The sequence below is a fragment of the Chrysemys picta genome, chromosome 6, assembly GCF_011386835.1.
Source record: "Chrysemys picta bellii isolate R12L10 chromosome 6, ASM1138683v2, whole genome shotgun sequence".
Taxonomy (NCBI): domain Eukaryota; kingdom Metazoa; phylum Chordata; order Testudines; family Emydidae; genus Chrysemys; species Chrysemys picta.
The window spans coordinates 22,100,304-22,126,221 of NC_088796.1; the positions used below are offsets into that span (position 1 = coordinate 22,100,304).

The following is a 25,918-nucleotide window of genomic DNA, read 5'->3' on the forward strand; positions in this document are numbered from 1 at the left end:
ATTTTTAGGAGGTGGCTATTTTTTGTTATCTGACAACAAACAGCTCACTCACCCAAGGGCAAATGGCAGTAAGAGCCACAACTGGGAGGAACTTGTTGGCCAGAATTTATAAGCCAAAGAACAAGCAGTTCACTGGGTTTCTCAAGAACGACATTACCCTGCCTCTATTCCCTTCAAAATGTTTACATCTCATACTAAGGAAGCTCACTGACCAACTCCATGGTCCCAGTATGGCATTGTCCTTGTACAGATGTGTTACCCAGCACAGCCTTTTTATTTTCAGCTTAAAGAGTTTGCCTACAGCAAGAGGATTTTGCAGCTTTGCAGTCAGTCTTAGCTCTGCATATATGGCTTGATCCTGCATCAGGAAAGTCAGTGAGAGGAGGAGATATCTTGTGTGACGCAGTTTTGTGAATAACTGTTTTAGGGACTGATCCAAAGCCTACTGAAGTCACTGGAGAGACTCCTGGTGATGTCAATGGGCTTCAGATCGGGCCCTTAAAATTCATGCCTGTCATCCAGTAGCATTGTGTGTTGTGTCCATGAGCTACAGATTCACTTGCAAATGCGTCTCATTCTTTTCTAAAAGATGATCCAGATGTTCCAAGCCCTTTGAACTCAGGAGATTCAAAACCTGTATCTACAAAATATGGTTTAGCATCACTCACTAATGCCTGTAAGAGAACACTCCCTTTCACCACAGCATGAGCTACGCAGAATAATTCTCATTGCCTTTAGGGACAGCCTTGTGTAAGAGGCAATGTCTAAGCTGCACCACCCCACGAGTACCCTGGGGAGACACCCCTCTGAGGCACTAGCCTCTCCCAGCCCACTGCTGCTGTTGGAAGAGAAGGAATAATTAGTTGTTGGCCTAGCTGCACTGACTAATACTCCTGGGTGGAGTGGCTCTCAACACACATCCAAGGGCAGAATATGGCCCTGTGTGTACACTAATTCATATCACAAGATCTATACAACCAGATGTATGTAGGGAGAGCCAAGACCTGGCTTCCTAGTTGAAATATTTTGAAGACACTGAATTTTATTGTATTGCTATTTCTGGTAACGAATCCCACACCAGGGAAAACCAAGCCTGTGGTTAACTCAGTATTTTCTCCCAAATTAACAGCACAGAAAACAGAAGAAATGAGAAATGGCTAATGGCACTGGGATGTGAAGGGTAAGAACAATGAAATCACATACCTTCGGGGATGCATTGTCCAAGAACAAATTTATAACCCTTACAGCATTTTTTCCTGAAAGACAAAAATAGAATAAAATAAAGTAAAATAAAAATGCTGTTTAAAGGAGATATGGCCTTTAAAAACAACATTTATAAAGGGTTTAAAAGTTCTATTTGAGAAGTGATCTCAAAAATAAATTTAAAAAGCCATTAATTCGAAAAACTGATTAATAAACTGGTGATTTCTATTCCTGGGTATACAGAGAGATTTGAAATGATCCATACTAGCACAAATGGTGCTTTGTAACTTTCAGAATGAAAGGCCTTTTTCCGTCCTAGATGCATACTGATCTCTAAGTGGAAAAGCAAAGTTCTTAAGCCCCAAAAAGCTCTGAGCATCCTGTCCCTCTTCTCTACCGCAGTCAGGGCTTTCTGTGTCTGTTATTTACGCTGGATAACTGCGCTTTTAAAAGGTGAGTGTTTGGAGAGAAGTGGGGAAGTTTGTGGAGAGCACCTCAATTCCCCTCCCCCCCCCCAAAAAAATCATGGAGGGCATGGAAGTTTGGACGAGAAGATACCTGTGGAAAAAGACCTGGAACTATTTTGTAAAGCAAGAATATTTTGGATCTTCATTCAGTCAATTCTAAGGCAGGGTCCCTTAGCCAAGATTTTCAAAAGTGACTAGTGATTATAATGGTGCCTCAGCTTCTTGGCTTCTACTTGAGACACTTCAAAAGGGCCTGATTTTTGGAAAGCGATGAGCACTCACCGTCTGAAAATCAGGGCTCTAACATTGTGCACCCAAACACTGGGCAACTCAAAATCATCAGTCCCTTTTGAAAATCATGGACAACTTACGTGTTTGTGTGGAAAGCACATGACATACTTCTGGAGCTATCATATAAACAACCATGATCATAACTTTCATGACATGCCATAGAGCGTTTCCAAGCATCTGTCACTCTAAAGTAAACCGACTGAAGGGCCTATATGTCAGCTAGTCATACACACAAGATTAAATGTTATAATTCATTTCCCACATTTCAGAGAACTCTGAAAAGATGACAGATTAAATAAATGAGATATTTTAACTACAGAAAGATTAATAGGGCACTTAGAATGTTCTAGAAACAGGGACACTTAAATATTAACACTTCTATATGGTCTGAAATTTCTTGAGCTGTTCACTACATGAGAAAGTTCTGGGTGTAGGGAAAACATGTGTTTCTTATAGGCTAGTGTGAAATCACATTTAAACATATGGTGTTATTCCTCTGTTTCTATTTTGTATGGCACAACTACAATAAGCCTCCAAGTTTCTTGATAGCATTTCTGAATACATACTAATGGATACAATCTTTACAGTCCTCTATTAGAGCGATACTAAGGGCCGAGACTGAGTGATCTTTTCTATTGCTTGTGGACTGCCAGCACCGCTTACCCAGAAGTAACCTGTCATTCAACCTCCCGTGGAATTAAATTTAAATTAAGTGGCTTAATCTGGTTTTTGAAAGCTTGTGGATTTTAGAGATATGGACTCTAGAATGTTTTGCAGACGTGCTGAAGTAAAGTGTCTGGTAAGCTAAGAAGTAATCACTCTTCTGTTTTCCTCCTTAAATGTATAATTGACCTAGGAGAATGCTAACGCAATGGAAGTCAATGACACAAATACATCCCCTAGGCGACCCAGAGTTCATCACAATATATCATTATGTTGTACTTAAAACAACTATCAGTTGCAACTGACCATTTAAAACAAACAATATATTATTCCAAACTATGTAAAAACAAACTTTGGCTGCACATTTTATACACTTTCAAAGATTAGCCAGAATATAAATTAAATTTAATGAAGTTTGGACGGCTGCAGGGGGAGCTTTGTCTTGTTATGCAAACACTGGTCCTCATTAGACTTCACTACAAACACTGCTGTGAAGTTTTATCTTCAAGACAAACAAATGAAGGAGGAAAAAGTTCAAAGGTGCATCAGAGAGGCTGTTCAGATGCTTCAAGCTATGCAGGCGGCTTTCCAAATGCACAGTCATCTCCTTTCCTCTTCAGGATAGGGCGAGACTGATAGCACCGTCTCCTTGTGGGCAGCAGTATAGACACATACCAGTGAAGAAACCAGCTGGTAGTGATAGAGAATGGAATAAACTACTCAGATGCTTAAATCTACGCACATGCCTTGCTGGATCAGGGTCAGAATGCTCAGTACCTTTCAGGATTGGGTCCTACCCTCCTAAATCAAATACTCGTGAGTTTTTTGCAAGCTAAACTGTGTAAGTCTAAAGCGAATGTATCTTCCCTTCTGGATTACTGTATTAGCTTGTTCCCCTGCCCTTCCCACCCCAGAATGTACCAGATGCACAGAACTCTCATTGACTGTGATGTCTATAAAAACTTGACAACAGTTAGGCTACTGGTGTGCTGAGACCACAGCCGATCATGTTGACCAGTACTGTCTCATTGTTTCCTTATACTCTCCCATCTTTTTATCCATATGTATCCAGCTATTGTCTCTTGTCCGATACTTAGATTGTAAGCTCCTTGGGGCAGGGACTGTCTTTGTTCTGTGTTTGGACAACACCTACCCCCACGGGATCCTGGTCCATGACTAGGGCCCCAGGTGTTATGGTAATACAAATAAATAAAATAATAATAATAATAATAATGAGGGGGCAGAGACTCTTCATGCTACTGGGGGTAAGGGAGGTTCTCCGACATAAGACGCATTGTGACACTGGACCAGACCCAAAGTCTATCTAACCCGTATCCCATTTCTGTTAGTGGCCAGATCTTGTAAGGAAAATGCAAAAATCCCATGATAGGCAGATGTGGGACAGTTTCCCCCTATATAGGTCATGTCCTGATTGCTAATAGTTAGAGATTGGTTTACGCCCTGAAGCACGAGATTTAGTATTTCTTCCAGAATGTCCGTTGTCATTCATTATAACTACTGGGTATTCTTGGTATCCAGATAAACAGCCAATCCCTTTTTCAATCGTGTTAGGTTCTTGGACTTAATGACACAGTGAGGCAATGAGTTCCACAGCTTAATTCTACAATGTGCACACACACACAAAAAAAGTATTTCCTTCTCTCACTTCTGAATTTCTCACCATTTAATTTTACTGAATGCCCCCTTAGTCTTGTTTTATGAGACAGGGAGAACAGAAGTTGCTGATCTCCCCTCCTCTGGATTATTCCTGCTCCTCTTCATGGTAGCTTTAAGTCCCATATGAGGGAATGGCACAAAAAGGACCTAACCAGGCCTCAGAAACTGCATTATCTCCCGATACAATCCCTTAGCAGTAAATTCCCAGTTCAGAATATAGGCTTCTTTTCTTGATGCCAACTCCTTTTTTGATACATGACTTTTCTAAATAGCAAACATTAATTTGACATGATTTTGCAGGGGGATCTGACAGGTTAGGGTTCATACACAGAAAATACAATAATATAGTACTTGCTGCCCTGAACATCATATTACATCTCTAATTCGAAGTATAACAGCCTGGGATGTATTCTTGATGACCTTTACATTCTTTAGGCCAACTACATTCCTGAAAATCAATTTATCAAAATAACTGACATTTAAGTTGATTATTAACAGAGGTACTTTAGTGGTAAAACTTATTTTCAGAACCTGGCTGACATTTCTAATCAACATTGCATAATTATGATCTCATTATACATAATGAGAGGCAAGCAGGCTGCTACTGATGGCTTTAAGCACTGAACAATTTTCTTCATGACTGTTGCTAGGTAGTTGTACATTTAAGTGTGAATCAAATACAGGGGATAATATTTAGCTGCCTCAGAATGTGAAAAAGTAGTGGATCTGCTGTGAAATTAGCTTGGTTCATTATTAAGTTCTATTTCTAAACAGCGGTAACTGTTTAGCACACCTGCCTTTCACATCATGTAACAGGGGGGTTTACCTATCAGAAAATGTTATATCAACAGTTTCCTGTCAGTTTCCATGAGCTCAGTGATGTAGTGTTCATTCAGGAAAAGCACTGTTTTAAATAGGAGTTTCTCCTGAGTGAAGACTGCAGGAAGTCCCCATCTCCCAAAATCTGGCACCTGAAGTATTAAAAAAAAATCACAATATCAAGGAGGTGTCATAATTCTACAGCTGTCAGCATTCTATAACATTCTAATTGAAAGTGTGTACATGGCCTTAGATGGATATTATATTCATCCATTTCCAGGTATCCATCATTAATGTAGCGAGAGGCCACATCTCATAGAGCTGGTCAGAAATTAGTATTTTTCTCGATGGAATATCTTGATGAAAACAAAACACATTTTCATCAAAATTCAGTGGCAAACTTTGCCTCCCCCCCCCCTCCACAAAATGCTGGAAAATTCAACCCAAAACTGTCAAAAATCAAAACACTTCAGGTTTTCAGAGGAAAATTTTCACATTTGGGGTTTTCCAGTGAAAAATCCAAATTTTCAAGGCTATATTCCTTGAAAAATTTCATTTAATTGAAAACCCAATTTTCCATTGAAAAAAAATTCATCAGAAAATTCTCAACCAGACCGCTACTCAAAGAATATCATAACATGAACTCACAACAACCTGTGCACTATCTCACAGATCAGAGGTTCAGCAAGAACTGCAAGTGAACCTGCTGTGCTTAATAACACAAGGGAGCCTTTGTAATATGTACACAGAAGGGATACTTATTGTGACGGTCCTAAGTGCTTCTTTGATCTTCTTGAATTTCAGAAATATGCAAGACTCTAAAAGTAATACAAAAAAGGAATAATTAACTTCTATACCTGGCTGACGAATTGTTTAGAAGTGAACCAAACTGCTACAAAAATCCTTGGCTTTTAAAAATTATATATGTATATAATCCTAATGAGCTCCTGCACCCCCTGCCAAATCCTGCATGGACAAATAAGGCCCATCAGTAGTGCAAGAGTGCTCAGTGCCCAGTAGCTGTGGGTATCTAGATTTCACATACACAGACGATTTATGCAGTTTTGTACAACATGATCTAAAACTGAAAGAACACACTTTGTTTTTATTTGGGATACATACCAAAATCTTGAGTAACAGTGAATGGTGTAGACAGCAGTTCAGTATCATAAGCTAGAAATCATAAGGTTTCTAGACCGAGTCCTTTTTTACAGCTATCTGAAAAGATAAATGCAGCCAAGGCAGCATTTACTATCCTGGACATCTTACCTGCAAAAGTGGGACTCCTCTCTCTTCCTCTGCATATTCCTCTCATCGATCTAGTTCCAACGGTCATTGCAGTCAATGGAAAGACTCCCCGTGACCTCAGTGAGAATTGGATTGAGCCTATAATCATCAGAACGAAATGAGCTGGGACCACATCACCATACTAAGGCAGTTCCCCTCTTCTGAAGAAGTCTTTCCATTGATTTCAATGAGATTGAATACTATAAGGAGCAGCAGGTTCCTGTTATTATCTAAAACAGGGGTAATCAATTATTTTTTGTCAAGGTCCAAATTTCTTGGTCAACGTATAGTTAAGGCCCAGACTCCAGAGAATATAATAAAAAAACCCAATAATGATAATAATAAGTAAATAAAAAGATTTTGGGGTCTGTTCAAAAGCTTTTGGCGGTCCAGATTCGGCCCGCGATCTGCCTATTGAGATCCCGGATCTAAAGAATCTTCCTGGTACCTGGGACCACAACATATGTACTGTGTTCACACTAACTCATTGACCAGTTTATTGGAAAGCAAAATGAGAATTTTGACTGAGTAAAGATCAGGAAGATCCCCCTGGGACAAGGAAACTGAAGAAGTCAGAGACCGGAGAATCAGCTGGTGTAGTAAAAGACTTGATTTCTTGAAAGTCAGATTTCCACTGAGAAATGGATTTTGAAAGATACGAATGAAGGTCATTGTTCTGACCAGCAATTGCAGTTAGTAATTCAGTCTGGTTGTGCATTACTATTTTCTCTAAAACAAAATGCTGCTTGGCTCTCGTTATTAACATTTTTATCAGGAAAGAAATCCTTTTTTGGTTGCTGTTAAGGTGAAGCCCTTGATAAGACTGAAAAATGCTTGCACTATATTACTCATTCTCCAAACACATGCCACAGGCCAGATCCTCAGCTGTTAAAAATCAACATAGCTACATTGACCCTGTGATTTTGAAAGCTTTCTGACATGCTATTTGGCTGTCCATTACTGAAATGTATTATTATCTGATTCTCTCCATCTCAGCTATTTGAAGTGTTGTTTTCTCCTGGTGTTTTTATGGACACAGGGAGTTTTATGATGCGTGAGTAGAAATTGTGTTTCTTGGCCCCCTAACTTACAGAGGACATTGCAAAAATGACAAAATGATGAATTACTTTGCAGAGCTACTGCAGAGCTCAGTATTTTCACATGAAGGAAACTGGCTGCACATCCATCGATAAAGAGACACTGTGATCTTGAATCTAATCAATTTCAAAAGGTGTGTTAAAAAGAAATTAACTACAAAACTCCTTCAGTAAGACAAAGTCTCACTAAGATCAAACAGATCCAACTGTTGAGGCTCATGGTGATGGATGAGCTGAGATGAGATAATAACCAGTTCACCTGGAAAAATGGATTCTTTTGAAAATACATTGAAATAAACAATGTGAAGATTTGGAATTTACCAAAAATCTCCTAACCTGCACCCTCCCCCCCCAAAGATAGTTAGGTGCCTACCTCTGCTTGGGATTCACAGCTGTGAACCCGCTCCTGGAGTTAAGCATCTAAGTCAGGTCAATTCAGCCCTTTCTTAGGAAAAGAGAGCAAAACTGAATCTTCACCCCATTATAACCAATAGCCCAGTGGTTCGGGAACTCACCTGCAATGTGAAATGACTGCTTTTCCTCATTTGGAGCACAGACTTCAACTTGGATCTGCAATATCACAGGTAATGCCCTGACCACCAGGCTACCAGGTATTCCAGGGTGTAGCTTTCTTAATCCCTTCTGTTGGAGCTGTGCCACTTTGCATAAATAAATTAATATTCATTGGTGGAGGAGCTTGACTTTAGTGCTCCCACATAACAGGTGAGTGGCTCCCCATCCACCCACAAGTCCCAGCCCAGAACAGTCCCAGTCTGGTTGCCCCCAGCTGTTTTTTGTGTGAGGCCCAGTCTAGTAGAAAAGGCCTACTGGATCAGGCCCTGCAGGTGACACAGGAAGGGGAATGCCTTTTTTGAAAATGAGGTAAGGCACCAAGCAGCTCAGTGGCACCAGGAATTAGATGGTTTTGCACATGTCCACCAGCAGAAACTTAGGCACCATGGGGATTTTTCCAGCAGAAACATAGGTGCCTAGGAAATATAGGTGCCTCCAGGGTTAGCTGGCAGGTGAGTGAGGGTACTGAGGGTCTCAGTGTGCCTAAATGTTCGATGTAGACACCTAAAGTGCTAATTAGGTGACACAGTCCCTTTGTGGGTCTGGCCCTTAGTCTCTCTGGGCCTCAGTTCCCTATTAGTAAAATGTGCCCTATCTCACAGAGGGGTGTTTGTTTGAATATATTAAAGACTGAGAGATGATCAAATACTATGGTAATGGGAGCCATCTAGACTTCCAAAATAAAGCCTGACCAGAGCAGCAGCACTTCCCTACCACACATCATTTGATCACCAGTCACGTGACCAACACAGCTGTAACCCCTCTTTCCCACTAGACAAAAACCCCACTCTCAGCTCTCTGAGCCAACACTCATTCAACACACTGGCTTTGCAGCATGCCTAAAATATCAATGCATTCTGGCTAATTCAAACCTTGCAGGACAGAGCTTGCCAAAGCTAAGGGGCCCTTAGAAAGAAAACCCCACCTGCAATAAGGGGGATAAAGTTCAAGAGCCTCTGCTGAGTGTAGCTGTGGCATTATGGCACAGGGGACAGAGATAGTCCCATAAGTAGGCAGAGCCAAGCTGTTGAGATTCCGTACTTGTAAGGGATGGTTCCTGTGACCCTCCCTTCTGACTGATAATTAAAGAAAACAGCCTTATTGGCATTTCCATTTCCAAATGATACAGACTGGGTGCTGAAGGAACTGAAATATGAAATTCCAGAGCTGCTACCTGTGGTCTGTAACCTATCACTTAAATCAGTTTCTGTACCAGATGACTGGAAGATAGCTATTATGATGTCAGTTTTTCAAAAAAAGGCTCCAGAGGTGATCTTGACAATTACAGGTCAATAAGCCCAACTTCAGTACCAGGCAAACTGGTTGAAACTATAGTAAAGAACAGAATTATCAGACACACAGATAAACATGAATTGTTGCAGAAGAGACAACATGGCTTTTATAAAGGGAAATCATGCCTCACAAATCTATTAGAATTCTTTGAGGGGGTCAACAAACATGTGGACCAGGGGGATCCAGTGGATATAGTGTACTGAGACTTTCAGAAAGCCTTTGACAAGGTCCCTCACCGAAGGCTCTTAAGCAAAGTAAGCTGTCATGGGATAAGAGGGAAAGTCCTCTTATGGATCAGTAACTGGTTAAAAGATAGTAAACAAAAAGTAGGAATAAATGGCCAGTTTTCAGAATGGAGAGACGTAAATAGTGCTGTCTCCTGGGGTCTGTTTTGGGACCAGTCTGTTCAACATATTCATAAATGATCTGGAAAAGGGGGTAAATAACGAGGTGGCAAAATTTGTAGACGATACAAAATTGCTCAAGATAGTTAATCCCAAAGCAGACTGTGAAGAGTTAAAAAGGGATCTCATAAAACTGGATGACTGGGCAACAAAATGGCAGATGAAATTCAGTGTTGATAAATGCAAAGTAATGCACATTGAAAAACATAATCCCAACTTTTCATACAAAATGATGGGGTTTAAATTAGCTGTTACCACTCAAGAAAGAGATCTTGGAGTCATTGTGGATAGTTCTCTGAAAACAGCCACACAATGTGCAGTGGCAGTCAAAATAGCTAACAGAATATTAGGAACTATCAGGAAAGGGATAGACAATAAGACAAAAAATATCATAATGCTTCTAGATAAGTCCATGGTACACCCACATCTTGAATACTGCATGCAGATCTGGTCACCCCATCTCAAAAATATGCATTAGAACTGGAAAAGGTCAGAGAAGAGCAACAAAAATGATTAGGGGTATGGAAGAGCCTACATGAGGAGAGCCTAAAAAGACTGGGACTTTTCAGCTTGGAAAAGAGCCGACTAATAGGAGATATGATAGAGGTCTGTAAAATCTTGATTGGTGTGGAGAAAGAGAATAAGGAAATGTTATTTATCCTTCACATAACACAAGAACTAGGGGTCACCCAATGAAATTAATAGGCAGCAGGTTTCAAACAACCTAAAGGAAGTACTTCTTCACCCAACACACAATCAACTTGTGAAACTCATTGCCAGGGAAGCTGTGAAGACCAAAACTATAACAGGGTTCAAAACAGAACTAGATACATTTATGGAGGATAGATCCATCAGTGGCTATTAACCAGAAGGGTTAGGCATGCAACCCCATGCTCCGAGTGTCCCTACCCTATGCTTGCCAGAAGCTGGGAAGGGATGACAGGGGATGATGGATCACCTAATGATTGCCTGTTCTGTTAATTCATTCTGAAGCACTGATATTGGCCTCCTGTCAGAAGACAGGATACTGAGCTAGACGGACCATTGGTCTAACCCAGCATGGCTGTTATTATGGGTTCTCAGACTTTTTGGGAAGCCTCAATGTTGTTCTGTGGGGAAATATATACTATTGGGGTCTTTGCCACCACCAAACATAACCAGGCCTCAAGAATGGTATTTTTCATGTATACACAATACATCTTAAATCTTGATGCTGAACTATCAATATTAGTTCCATGGAAATGTCATGTAAAATAGCCATAGTTCTATTCTGTGACATAGTTCAACTGACATCACCAATCAGCAGGACAGCTTACCACAAACAGTTTGATTAAATTTAGCTTAATGATGTCTGAAAGTGGCAGGCAAAACTGGTATGTGAACTTGATCAAAGCAAGTTTAGAGCACAATGTAAGTATGTGACTCCAATAATGCTGAGAAGTACGTACTCTGCCTACCTTAAAGAGCCATCAATTAGATTCATTAGGTACCTCCATAAAGTGGATGTATATCACCTTCTTGAAGATAATATGGATAAAACTCACTGACTTGCATCTGAAGAAGTGAGGTTCTTACCCACGAAAGCTTATGCTCCCAATACTTCTGTTAGTCTTAAAGGTGCCACAGGACCCTCTGTTGCTTTTTATGGATAAAACTGGAATTTTGTTTCCCCCCTTTCTATTTATGGTATTGGACCATATTTTCCTGTTTTTAAATGGGGTTTAATACAAGCAAATATTCATAAAATTTTTGATTAGATTGTCAGAAAATAATGATATGATTAAATAAGAGTGTGTGACTAATATTGTCTGCTCAGACCTGGTTTTCATATTCTTATGTGCTGTCAGATTTATATGCTATCTCCCTTCCCTCCTCTTTTTACAGCTCTGTTTAATTTGTTGACCTATACCAAGAAAGTGATTTTGTTTAAATGCACAGGTAAAATTGATTTGGATTTCAATAAATCAAATTTATAACAACAGGTGTGACATTTTGGGAAAAAAGTAAATAACTTCATTTATATATATAATTAAATGATTAGAGAGAGAAAGAGAGAGAGCAAAGCCATGTTTGTTGTATATATATATATATATTGCTTATTTGCTACATATTCATTCTGTTTTCTTCTGCAAAAAATATTCGTGTTCTAAACCTCATTTGAAGACATCCAAAACTGAGCCCACATGACATTTAAAATAAGAAAAGAGAATAAAGATGTTTTTTCACCATCTCCGACTTCTAATTAGAGGACTCGGAGCCAAATTTCTTTCCAAGCCTGTAAACAGCATGTCTTGCTGATGGCGCAGGTTCAGTTATTTATCTAAACAAAGGTGAGCCAGAGTACAGTGCTAATCATTGCACATCTGTCCAGTGTCTTGGAATTCTTAAACTTCCATGACTCTTCATTTTGTGGCTCCAATTTCCTACAAAAAAATGCATTCTCGATAGAAAGCCATAAATTCCATTTCAGTAATGAAAGTAGTGCCAAAGCATGCCGTAAGGAACGCTGTGCTCATTAGCTGGCCGCTGTTCTGTTGCTAGGTCACTGAAGTCAAACAGAAATAAGTTGTTGGCAAGTTGTTAGATTTACTGAATCCAATCCAGTTTATAAAGCATCTTTCATCAAGAAGATCACAAAATGCTGTATAAGCAATGCCCAATAAAACCTTTTTTTAATAAACAATAAAGGCAACCACACAGTTCGCATATGCATGCACACCCAAACACATCAGAGACATGATACAAGGAATTCAGATTTTAAAAGTTAGGTTTCCAACTGAGACATAAATATTGAGTGAAGTCAATAGCATCATCCAAACTGGGGAGGTTGTTGCATAAGAGCTTGACCCTGTTCTCCAGAAAGTCGATGGCAGTTTTGCCACTGACATCAATATGATTAGAATTAGACCCACAGACCAAGATTCAGTACAGTACTTAAGCGTGTGGTTACCTTTAAGTATGTCCCATTTACTTGCACAGAAGGGAATTGCATGCTTAAATGCTGTCCTATAAAAGGATGTTTTCCTAATTTGCAGCAGAAATAGAAGAGATCTTGGGTGAGATCCTGGCCCCACTGAAGTCAATTGACTTCAATGGGGCCAGGATTTCAACCCCTGTGACATTGTGCAGTCTATGTGGTTTTATAAAAATATGATAAGTGAATATAATGTAACTGGGATATGCTTCATGCAAAACGTCTCTTGTAAGATTTCATTACAAAGCTTATAATCTACTGAGTGTGATCATCCTATTTGTATAAATGTACCACTCTTGTATCTAAAACTAGAAATATTAAATATAACTCTGAGGGCCTATTGTAATTATGCAAAGTGTGGGCCATTAATGGTGGTTTGGAATCTTGATGACTCCCATTAACCAGGAACATTGTCTGCAGATGGCTGTGTTTACCTGTAAGTCTTCCTGTATATGTGTGTGCTGGCAAGTGGATAATGAAGTCTTTCAGTGTCATGTGATCATGTCACCTGAACTGGAATCCATCTTTAACCTGGTGCTTTTCCAGTGGGGGGGGGGGTGGAAACCCAGAGGGACAAAGGGTTCCCGCCTTATGCAAAAGATATATAAAGGGGTGGAACAGAACAAAGAGGGAGAGAGAGGGCCATCATGAAGAATCCCCTAGCTACCACCTGAGCTGGAACAAGAGCTGTACCAGGGGAAAGAATTGTGCCCAGGCCTGGAAGGTGTTCAGTCCGAGGAAAATACTTACTGAAGCATCTCTGAGGGTGAGATTATCTGTATTTAGTTTGATTAGACATAGATTTACGCATTTTATTTTATTTTGCTTGGTGACTTACTTTGTTCTGTCTGTTACTACTTGGCTCAGCAAGACAGGGTGCTGGAGTTCTGAGCTGGCAGGGAAAACAGGAGCAGAGGTAGTCTTGGCACATCAGGTGGCAACTCCCAGGGGGGTTTCTGTGATCCAACCCGTCACAACCCCCACCACCAAATCTCTCTGCCCCCACACAACATTAGAAGGCCTTGTTTCAGAAAAATTTATTTGATTTTGACTTGTCAAAGAAAAGGAACGTGTGACATTTCTCTGGGATACCCAGTGTTGTGAGGCACCTTGTCCCACCTCTCCTTAGTACGAGGAAGTCTTGTCTATGCTTGCTATGAGTCAGCTCCCTGGCAACACAAGCATTACCTTCCAGGCCTTGGCAGGCTTTGCTTGCTCTGCACAGGATAGTGAGAGGCTAGGGTTACCATATGTCCGTATTTTCCCGGACATGTCCGGCTTTTTGGTTCTTAAATCACCATCTGGGAGGAATCTTTAAATATCTAAAAACGTCGGGGATTTTGCCATTATTATTTTTCCCCAAAGAAGAGTTGATCATTCAAGAAAGAAAGAAAGTGAATGTTGATCACTCGAGAGAGTGCCCGCTCTTTCCCACGCTTGCGCCACGAAACAGCTGTTTTGCGTGGCTGGGAGGGAGGGGGAAGGAGGGGGAACGTGGCGCATTCAGGGGAGGAGGCGGGGCCGGGGCAGGGATTTGGGAAGGGGTCCAATGGGGCAGGACAAACTTCAGAGAAACTTCTTGTAAGGACTTTCATGCCTTCTTAAAGAGAAATCAACCACTGCTGAGAAAAATGCGATCTACAGAGAAGTATGTGTGAGCACATGAGGAGAAAGAAAACAGACAAACTGGTGAAAGGAAAGGACTCACTACATATAAAGAAGTACAGTAAACTTTAAATAATTAAACTTCACTTTTGAGGCCATATCACTTTTTCTTATATATACTCAATATAGACGACATGTAGCGCACAGCATATATAACAGTAAAATAACACATTAATACAACACGAGTTGGTAGATACTGGTGCAAATACCCCTCCCTCCCTGGAGTGTCCTCTTTTTTGAATGTTCAAATATGGTAACCCTATGATAGGCACACGTCAACCCCCGAGTCCTCTGAGCATCCCTCTGGTCGGCTCAGCTCCTGTTCTACTGAACACTCCCAGAACTCTTAGGGTATGTCTACAGTGCAATAAAACACCTGTGGCTGGCCTTTGTCAGCTGATTCGGGCTCGTGGGGCTGTAAAACTGTAGTGTAGATGTTTGAGCTGTGGCTGGAACCTGGGCTCCCAGATCCTGTAAGGAGGGAGGGGTCCCAGAGCCTGGTCTCCAGCCTGACATGAATGTCTACAATGCAATTTTATAGCCCCAGAGCCCGAGTCAGCTGACACAGGCCAGCCATGGGTGTTTTACTGCAGTGTAGACATACCCTTAGATCTGCTATTCCCAAAGGCATTGAGTGGCTATGGGCTACCCAAGGAGCTGGCCCTGAGGTCTGACAGAGAGGCAAGCTGTCACAGAGAGAGGGGTTACAGAAGAATTTCTAATGAATTAGTCCTTCCAGACTCTCCATAGGGAAAAAGACTAGATACTTAGCAAGCAGGCATGTGGGTAGGCTGGTTTATTGGTTTAAAGATGTAGGTTTTCTTTGAAATGCTTTCATTCCAAATGAATATTACTTTGCTTTGAGGATGCTGTTTGGTCACTGATTACCACTGGCATTGCTGCAGAGTTTGAGCTTAAGTCAGACCTGCTGAGCTAACTGCAGTTAATACCAGAGGATTGCAACCCAGGATATGGTCTGAGAGTGGGAGAATCACTTGAATCCCCCCTGAGCGCAGGTGATGGCCTGAGATCGGAGAAAGGGGTGCACATTCAATGAAGGGGTCAGAGGTATAGTTCACCCAGTAACTGTGACACAAAAGAATGAATTTAAATTCCTGAGAATTCTTTTACTCCTTCGGAACAAACATTTTCATTCAAATGTCACTTGAACAAAATTTTACCAGCCTGATATTTAAAATTTATTAGCCTCTGCTACTCTTTCATACCGTACTGGGAGTTTCTTTTTCAGTCACATCTATTCCTGAGAACAAGAGGACAATAAATTTCCAGTATTCTGCATTTACCAAAATAAAAAAAGCCCCCATTAATCTGTATGGCTATGAATCAAAAACCTGTCAACTCCCCTCAACAATATGCTGCTTGTAAAGTAAATCAGACTGGCGAGCTGCTACCTTGCTATTCCTTCTTCAGAAAAATCGCTAGTTGTCTCCTGGGCACTGTTTACATATTGTCTAATGACGGACGGTATACATTTGATTTTTTATGCAAGGACTGAAAAGGTGCACACACTTTGTAAGAGTGTAAAAAGTACAGTGATCCACCTTTATTCATCAAGAATTGCAAAACATTGTTCACCATAAGTTACCTGGATTTAATGTACACATTTTAACACAAAATGCTTTGATACGACTAGGAATGGCCAGAGATATAGGGTGAAATTCTGAAGACAATGGGAATGTTAGAGCTAGGATTTCACCCATCCTGTATATACCTTAAACAAGACCTAAGACAAACCAGACAACCTACCTTTCTAATCATGCTATATGCATGGCAGACAAATGCTTGCTACATGGTCACTAGTAGAGTTGCTTGAAAAGTCTTAAAAAGTGGAAAATACCAAAAATAAAATAAAATCAGTTTCTCAATTAAAAACAAAAACCATTTTTTTGAAAACCTGAAAATAGGTTGGTGTTTCAGTCCCCTCCCACTTCCTTTATCTCCAAACTAAAGTTCAGACCAGTCATATATATACACATTATGCTTTTAAAGGGCTAATTTCACAAAGCTAAAAACAATTTTGAGCCAAATCAGCCTGGAAGAAGAATTCAATCAAAAAAATTTGAATGATAATTGGGAATCACTGAAGAACACCTTACTAAATGCTCAAAAAACCACAATTGAGGAAGAAGGTTTTACTGGTTAAAAATCTGATGTCCTTTAGAGAGGAAGTGAAGGCAGCTGTAAAAAAAATTTTAAAAATGGAAGAAAGGGGAAATTGACACAGTAGCTAATATAAATGAGAAGTTAGGAATTGTAGAAAATTGATAAGGGAAGCCAAGGGACACAAGGCGACCTCTATTGTCAACAGAGGTAAAGAAAATAAGAAAAGTTTATATATGTGTGTTATATATATATATATATATATGGGGGGGCAAGGGGGAGGAGAGAGAGCAAAACAAAAAGAATCCTGACAATGGTATTGGTCCATAACTAGATGGGAATGGTAACATTAGCAATAACAACAGAGAAAAGGCAGAAGTGTTCAATAAATATTTCTGTTCTGTATTTGGGGAAAAACAGATGATACAATCTGATCATATAGTAATGATAACACTCTTTCCATTCCACTAGTATCTCTAGAGAATGTTAAACAGAACCTAGTAAAGTTAGACATTTTTAAATCAGCATGTCCAAAAAACTTGCATCCAAGAGCTTTAAAGGGCTGTCTGAGGTCTCCCTGGACCATGATTGCAATAGGTCTTGGAACACTGGGGAAGTTCCAGAAGAAAGTTAATATTGTGCCAATTTTTCAAAAGGGGAAAATGGGATGACCTGGGTAATTATAGGCCTATCAGCCTGACATCAATCCTGGATAAAATAATGGAGCAGCTGATCTGGGACTCGATAAATAAAGAGTTAAAGGAGGGTAATGTAATTAATGCAAATAACATAGGATTATGGAAAATAGATCCTGTCAAACTAACTTGATATCTTTTTTTTGATGAGAGTACAACTGAAGTCTGGTTGATAAAAGTAATAGCATTGATATACGTGGACTTCTGTTGGTGTTTGACTTGGAGCCACATGACATTTTGATTAAAAAACTAGAATATAAGATTAGCATGGCACACATTAAATGGATTAAAAATGGGCTAAATGATATGTCTCAAAATGTAACTATAAACAGGGAATCATCATTAAGCTGGTGTGATTCCAGTGGGGTCCCACAGGTAGTAGTTCTTGGCCCTACGCTAGTTAACATTTTTATGTGTGACCTGGAAGAAAACAAAGTCATCAAAGACCACTACTGGATTACTGTGTTCAGTTCTGGTGCTCACAATTCAAGAAAGATGTTGGAAAGAATTCAGAAAAGAGCCACCAGAATGATTAGAAAATATACCTTATCACGATAGAATCAAGAAACTCAATTTATTTAGTTTTACAAAGAGAAGTTTAAGGGGTGACTTGATTACAGTCTATAAGTATCTATATGGGGAACAAATGTTTAATAAGAGGCTGTTCAATCTAGCAGAAAAAGTTATAACACAATCCAATGGCTGGAAGTTGAAGCTAGACAAATTCAGATTGGAAACAAGGAATACATTTTTAATGGTGAGAGTAATTAACCATTGGAACAATTTACCAAGCGTTGTGGTGGATTCTCGATCACTGACAATTTTTAAATCAAGGTTGGATATTTCTCTAAAAAGATATGCTTTAAGAATTATTTTGGGGAAGTTCTATGGCCCGTGTTATACAGGAGGGCAGAGTAGATTGTCATAATGGTACCTTCTGGCCATGGAATCTATCAATCTCTCTTTCCCCCATCCTTTTCCCTTGGCAAAATAGGAAAAAGAAGAAAAAGGTGGAGACAAAACAACCCCAGAAAATACAGAAAATTTAGAATGAAACAAAAATTTCCCTCCAAAATTTTAGATTAGAAAAATTGCATTTTTCAAACAAAAAATGTTGACCAGCTCAGATGAATATCGAAATAGCAAAGCAATGAGACTATGGAAAAATTGTTCCATTAATACATTTTCTAACATCAAAAGCAGCACATAAAGAACATGGAATTAATTTATTAATGTGAGTTAACAAAATCTCTATAGAGACAGCAAAGAAGAAATGATTTCAAGTGTGTTTCACTTATCCAGATGTTTCTCTTTTCTGCTTCATTTTTCTCAGGGAAGACCTTTTAAAGATGAAACTGATTATTAAGTACACAGACTTAATGAATTGGATGAGAAAAGAAATAATTGTTCAAGTGACCACGCCAGATGAATGTTTATTACCCAAGGAGATGATAAAGACATATGCTACAGATAGAAAAGTCATTATTTGGCTGGAGTACATTTCTATTCTATGAACCACTTCCAGGATAAAGAAGTGATTTGCTTGTAAAATAACACTGTATGAAAGTTTGGTGAATTATATAGTGTTATTATACTGTAGTCTCAATGCCATGGATTATTTTTAGACATGCTCAGCTGCAGGGTGGATTATGCGCAGTGAGTCGTGAAGCAGTTGAATCATTAGACAATCATTATTAGTATGATTTATTTATACAGTGCCTTTGGAGAGCATGAGAGAGTCAAGGTAGGTGAGGTAATATTTTTTAATTGCACCACCTTCTGTTGGTGAAAGAGACTAACTTTTGAGCTCCACAGAGCTTGTCTTCAGGTCTCTTAGCGTATGTCTACACTGTAATAAAACTCCACACAATTGACTTGGGATCACAGGGTTATAAAATTGCAGTGTAGACATCCAGGCTTGAGCTGGAGCCTGGAGGGCTCTGGGACACCCCCCCTCCCCAGGGTCTCAGGGCCCGGGTTCCAGCTCAGGCCTGGACCTCTACAGTACAATTTTATAGCCCCTGCAGCATGAGCCTGTGTCAGGTGACATGGGCAAGCCACAGGTGTTTTATTGTAGTATAGACATACTCTTAGAGTATGTCTACACTGCAATGTAAGCCCAGGGTTAGTAGAACTTGAGTTATCAGACCCTGGGTTAGTTAACCTAGAGCTTGAGCGTCTACACTCACTTGTAATCCCAGGTTAGGAATTGTTGAACCCTGGGTTCCAGCCTGGGGCTTCAGCGTCTACACTACAGTATGCAGACCCAAGTCCAACCAGCCATATTTCAGACTTCCTAGTGCCCTCCCAAAATGTGGTTGCTCTAGCCCTCTATTCATGGTGCAGTGTGAGAAAAATTGACTGTCCAGAGGCCAAAGAAAGTCAGCCCAGGGGATTGTGGGATACTTTTGGTGGACTCCCAGACCACGAGTCCTGTGGGACTGCTTTTACATTGCAAAGCAAAGCAAAGGGGCTTGAACTCTGGGTCCCGGTTTGACTCAGGTGAGGACCCTCCATCCCTGTGGGGTCCTGGGACTCTGGGTCCAAGCTCTGGGTTAGTACAATTTGTGTGTAGATGGATGGGAGGTTAGGCTTGAGCTGAGTTTTAACCATGGGCTTACAATGTAGTGTAGACATATCCTTAGAGTCTTCTTTGAGACAGACTGCTGCCATTACACACAAGGCAGGCAGCTGCAATGGTGAAGACTGAGGATGGGAGCAGATAGCATTGCAGTCAATAGATAATGGAAGGTAAGGTGAAAGAAGTGGCTCTGAAATACAGCACTTCCACTATATCCTTTGTTTAAAATGCAAGGAGTAGGGGGTCAATCCAACTCGCTTTAATATCACTGAAGTCGTTCTTTGACATTAGTGTGATCTGGATTGGGCACAATCTTCTCTCAGTATATGTGCATAACTCCCTTAACTTCTCTTGTTGAGAAGAGTGGTGGTCCTGACTATATTTTTCTTTTTAACTAAGGCTTGGGCTACACTAAGAACTTATGTTGGTATAACTACATCACTCAGGGATATGAAAAATCCACACCCCTGAGTGTAGTTACATGGCCTTAACACCCAGTATAGACAGCGCTATGTTGACCGGAGAAGCACTTCTGTCACCATAGCTACCGCCTCTCTGGCAGCTGATGGAAGCTCACCCATCAGAGTAGGAAGCATCTTCGCTAAGTACTAAAGCACTATAAGTGTAGACAAGCCCTGAGTTAACCAGTTTCCTGTCACTTCCTCCAGTTTCCTTGCTTCACAGAGTCCGCATAAAACAGCCTGTGAGCCTGTCCACTTTTTGAATTTGGTGCTGACTGCCCATTACTCAGATACAGTGTGTGGTCACCAATGCCATGATCCAACTAAGCCATCTGCAAGCAGAACCCCAGCACTAAGTCAGAGGAGAGACCAGCTCAACAAACAGCTGATGCAGAAAGCTGCTGCCCCTCATGGATCTTGCCGCTGAAAGGTGAACTTGGTCCTGTATAGCCTCCCTGCCAGGGTCCAATGCAAGCCCTTCATCTAGTCTTACTACCAGCTGTTCCTCACCTCCTCCCAGAGTCTTGTGCCACAGGTGAGAATCCAACCCATAACAACTTCCGGCCCCATTTTCCTGTAGCTATCTATCATGGTGGGCCAAGCATTCAGAAGCCTGGCCTTCACCACACCTGGCTCCCAGAGGAAGAGAGGGTTGTAGAAGTGGCCTTTCTTTCCTACAGCAGAGCCTGGAGGGCAATTCACTATATTTGGGTGATACCTACCCTCTCTCTCCCCTTATCTGAGATGACTGCCTTGCATTCACTCCCTCTGCCAACTATGGTGTCCCTCTGGGATTCTCCCCTTATTCCACACTTCCTTGCTCTGCCCCAGCATTTGAATGTCATCTATTTCCTCTCATCTTCCATGCACAGCACCTCCTCTCATCCCATTGTCTGAGGGTGGGAGGTAAATCTGCTTCTGGCATCATGGCTGCTTGCTTTGGGGGTTGGGGGTCACGGTGAAGAAAAGACCAACTATCTTTCCCGAAAGGAAGCACTCAGAGTGGAAGAATGGAAACCCAGCCAACAGAGCAGTAAAACTAGCGGTGGAGTAGCAGCACGAGAGGCCTGCAGAACTGGTAGTCCCAAGATGCCAGAATGGACAAGTGCAGGCAAAAACTGTTTACTAGTCCCAGCCCTCTGGGACTCACAAGGGAACCAAGGACAAAGGTCAAAAGCTCAAGACTGTCCCATCCAAATAGAAACTGTCGGCAAATCTATGCTGGCTTCATGGCTCTGAGCTGTTGGGGGCTGTGTGTCATGGAAGGACTAAAAGTCTCGAGAGCATTCACGGTTGGGATCAAATTCGCACAACTTCTCTGCCTGCCATTTGCTCAGCAGAATCAAAAACAATTCTAAAAAAAATTAAAAAAATAAATACATTCTTTCTTCATTTAAAAAAATAGAATTCCCATCTTTCCTCTGTAAGGAAAGCCAGACAGCTAGGATCTATGACTTCCAGGGCTTGTGCTACTTGGGAAGCAGCAGATATTTTCAGCTGCATCAGCCCACTAATTAGAGAAACTAAAGCATACAGATTTGGCACACAGTACGTTTTCTGGGCAAGTATGTGTTTTACTTGGAGAAGGTACTTATTGGGTTTTTTTTTTTAGTTTTTGATAAAGTATGAATAAAATTTATCTATAAAAATGAACATCTCCAAGGAAAAGTAATGGAGTGTGTCATTTTTAGGCATTGAGCCCGCTGGGTAATATTCCTACAAATAATCATTTAGAAGTCTGGGATTTTTATCCTTATTCTTATTCTGCAATTTAAAATGCATCCCGAATTCTTCTTTACATTCCGGCCTGAACTGCCGTGTAATGTTGCTGTGCATTTCAGCCACATTCTACTTTAGGAGTGGATGCATTTCATTAGTGAGTAAAGTGATCCCTTTGGAGACAATATGGGTCATTTTTCTTTGTAAAGTTCTTTGGGTGGAAGGTATTCTATATCTGAAATTATTCAATTTTAGATTTTATGGAGAGTCAAAATAATACATGCAGAAACACATTCAAATTTTACATTGTTCCAGGGTTGTTGTTGTGTTTTGTCATTATTTTATGCAGTTGCTTTATCAACTCTGTTAATCACTCTAATTAAGAGGACAAAACGACAGTCTTGTGTTGATACTTCTTATCTTTTGCTATGATTTTTTTTTTTTTTGCCACTGTTTTCTTGGAGCTCCCTTTGTATAGTAGGAATCTGTTTGTGGCTGTCTGGTACATTTCAGTGTTAGCACAATATTGATAACAGATTTTTTTTTCTTGCTACTTGAATGGGTTATTATAGATGTATTCATGTATTTACTATTTTTGTAATGCTTAAATAATTATGTTTTAATACTGTAGTGTCTTTATATCGTAATTGGACTTACTGTGTGCACACTGTAGCTGTCTGAATGTGTATATTTTAAACCAAAACACAGATAGTCACCTGTCCTTTACACCAGTGTAAAATCAGAAGCAACTCTACTAGGCTGGTTGACTAGATTCTGGTCACAGGTGAAAATTCAGAGCAAATGTACCAAAGTCAGTGGATTTGCTCTGCATTTACACTGCTGTAAATGCAATTAGGATCTGCCCCAAAAGAGTTTCAATGTATATTAAACCAAAGTGAGCTCAGAATCAGGGCTACAGATCAATTTAATATGAGCAAGTGTTAGAAAATATCCATAAAATGGGTTTTGATATGCATTGATATTTGTTGTTATAAAGTATTAACATTATTTTAGGAGAGGTGAGAAGAGGCATTGAGATAAGATCATTGGCTTCTGACCTCTCACTATGCATAGCATTTTATGAGGCTTGGAAAGGGCTTACTTAGCTTAACGGGGTTGGATCTTTTTCATTTTGTCTGGGAATGTGTTTTTCTTAAGAATTTCCCCTCTCCCCACCCCGATTGTCTTATTTAGTCAGATTTTCCCTTCGTTATAGACCTTCCTGTATCGTCCATAACATAAAACTTTGCTGGTAGAGAAATATAGTTCGCTTGGCTCGATGGATTCATCCACACATGCAGAGCTTCTTTTAACTCACTTTCAAATGTTTGTTTTCCTCTGGTGATTGGTTTTTGTTCTGTCTGCCTTTCTTCTGTGAGCCATGACTAAGGGATGCTTCCTGCTGGCAGCCCGGTTAGAGATGTACTTGATGCATGCCACATGTTTGTTTATTCGTGTGAATGCTTCTCTCTCTCAGAATCATCACCGTGGAGTTACACTCACCATGTACTAGTTTGTAGACTAAATTTCGTCCATCTAGACAAAACTGTCTTTTGAACAGCCGAAGATGTCAGTTTTCATTTACATCCACCACCACGTCAGGTATTTTCCTTCTCTGTCCGCATGTTTAAGCTCTGAATGGTCACAACTGCTTTGGATGTTTTTAACTGCCATTTTCATCTAAATACTGTCTTGGGCTAATGGGCTATCTCGGGATCTCTTTCACTGAATATAATACACCCCAAATTAATGACTCCCCCCAGGCAACTCTTAAGAGAGACTGAGAACCCTCATCTCCCATTTACATCAATAGTGCTAGGCACCTTGTGCAATTCAGCCTAAACCAGTGTAGACCAGCCCAAAGTTGATCAGAACATATACATTAGGATAGCTGAAAAATCCACACCCCTCAGAGACATAACCACGCCAACCTAACCCCAGCTGTAGACAGCACTAGGTCTAGAGATGAATGTCTTTTCCTGATTGTCCAGCTTGGCAAGCACACCTAGCATCGTTGCGTGAAACTGCCCAACTGACCATGCTGTCTGGATGCTCCGGACAAGCTCCAGCCTGGCACAGACACGAGATATTGGATCTCCTGGAACTACGGGGAGAAGATCCTGTGCAGGCATAGCTATGGACCAGCTGTAGAAACATTGACATCTACAAACAGCTTACACAGGGGCTGCAGGAGAAGGGGTACGACAGGGACCAGCAGCAGTGCCCGAGAAAGCAAAGGAAGCAAGGCAGACATATCAGAAGGCCAGGGAGGCTGACAATCAATCTGGTGATGAGCTGAAGACCATCTGTTTTGGTGGAGCCCCCCCACTCATCACCATGGACACCTCGGAGGAGCCCAAGCCACACGACCTTGGCATGAATAGCAAGGATGAGGAAGGAGGAGGATGGGAGTCAAGTGACCGAGCGATCCAGTTATGCCACACACCAGGACCTGTTTGAGACGCCACCACACTCCAGTCAGTCCCGGAAGTTGAGTACGGGAGAGCCAGATGCAGGGGAAGGAACCTCTGTAAGTATGTAATTGTATTTCCCATTACAATGATGGCGCCCCCAACTTAACAGGACACAGATATCAGCTTTCCATTAATTTATTTGCACTAGAGGAGGTAGCAGTACAGAGAGGTAACATTGTTATCTGCTTTTCAGTCCCCTGCAGAGTTAGGCAGGGGTCTGAGGGGAACCATGTGGAGCAGTTTGTTTATGAATACAGGGATGTCCCCTGAATCCTCATAAAGGATTTCAATGAAACTTTCAGAGGCACTCTGCAAACCTCTCCCACAGGTTTCTAGGGATGGCAGCCTTATTTCTTGCTCCACAGTAGGACACTTTCCCATGCCAGTCAGCGATAACTTTGGCAGGCACCATTGCAGTACATAGGCTAGCAGCATAAAGGCCTGGGGAGCTTCAGGACACCAGCAGCAGCTGTGCTCTCTTTGTTACCCTCAGGAGTGAGAGATCAGCTAAAATCACCACCGCCTGTGGAAAACGGTGCCAGTATTCAGTACCATTGCTCTCTACTCATAGTTCATGCGACTGAGCAATTCCCTCCTCTCTTCCCTCACCCTGGGTGGGCCTGATTGGTGCTGATTGGTACAGTCACGCTGTACACAAGCACTCCAAAGCAGAAGTGTCAATAAGTCTGTCTTGTTTAAAGCTTTACAGTAGCAAGGGAAGGGAGTTTTGAATCTTAACTGTCGTACTCCATTGAGACTATACTTAACTTTGTGTGTTATCTGCAGCTGTTGCCATTATGGCCTTGAGGGTTTCCCTCTCCATACCCATGTAATGCCTGAGCCAGATAAGGAGGAGAAAGAAGAGGACTCACGATGATGATATGTTCAGTGAGATCCTGCCAGCCAGTGCTACATCCAGGGCCGGCTCCAGCTTTTTTGCTGCCTCAAGCGGCGAAGAAAAAAAAAAAAAGAGAGAAACCCGATTGAGCCGCCACTGAAGTACTGCCAAAGAGGACGAGAGGGAGTGAAGGACCCACTGCCGAATTGCCGCCGCAGACCTGGACATGCCGCCCCAATAACGGACAGAGTGCCGCCCCTTTCTGTTGGCCACCCCAGGCACCTGCTTCCTTCACTGGTGCCTGGAGCCGGCCCTGGCTACATCAGACCATGAATAGAGGCCCTGGAGGATGAATATTGCAGACTGTATGGAGAAAGAAAGAGCTGACAGGAGAAACACCCAGCAGGAAAAGGAGAGGGAGGTGCACCAGGACATAATGAGGCTTCTCCAGCAGCAAACACAGATGCTGCAGACTCTTGTGGACCTATAGGTTCAACAATCCCAGGCTCCCTTCTTTTTGCATTCCATGATGAGTGCACTACTAGAATAGGTAGCAGTACAACAAAGAGAAAAGCAGGGTCTGGGGGGAACCAGGTGGAGCAGTTTGTTTATGAAT

The 25,918-nt window shown here is 41.2% G+C and overlaps 1 protein-coding gene across 1 annotated transcript in view; it reads right to left on the minus strand.

Moving 5' to 3' along the window:
• The window catches only part of CCBE1 (collagen and calcium binding EGF domains 1), a 181,626-nt gene that overhangs the window by 36,683 nt on the left and 119,025 nt on the right, over positions 1-25,918 (minus strand). Inside the window, exon 3 of the mRNA XM_008163369.4 lies at positions 1,204-1,256. Coding sequence (XP_008161591.2) covers positions 1,204-1,256 — 53 coding nt within the window. The remainder of the gene's footprint in view (positions 1-1,203; positions 1,257-25,918) is intronic.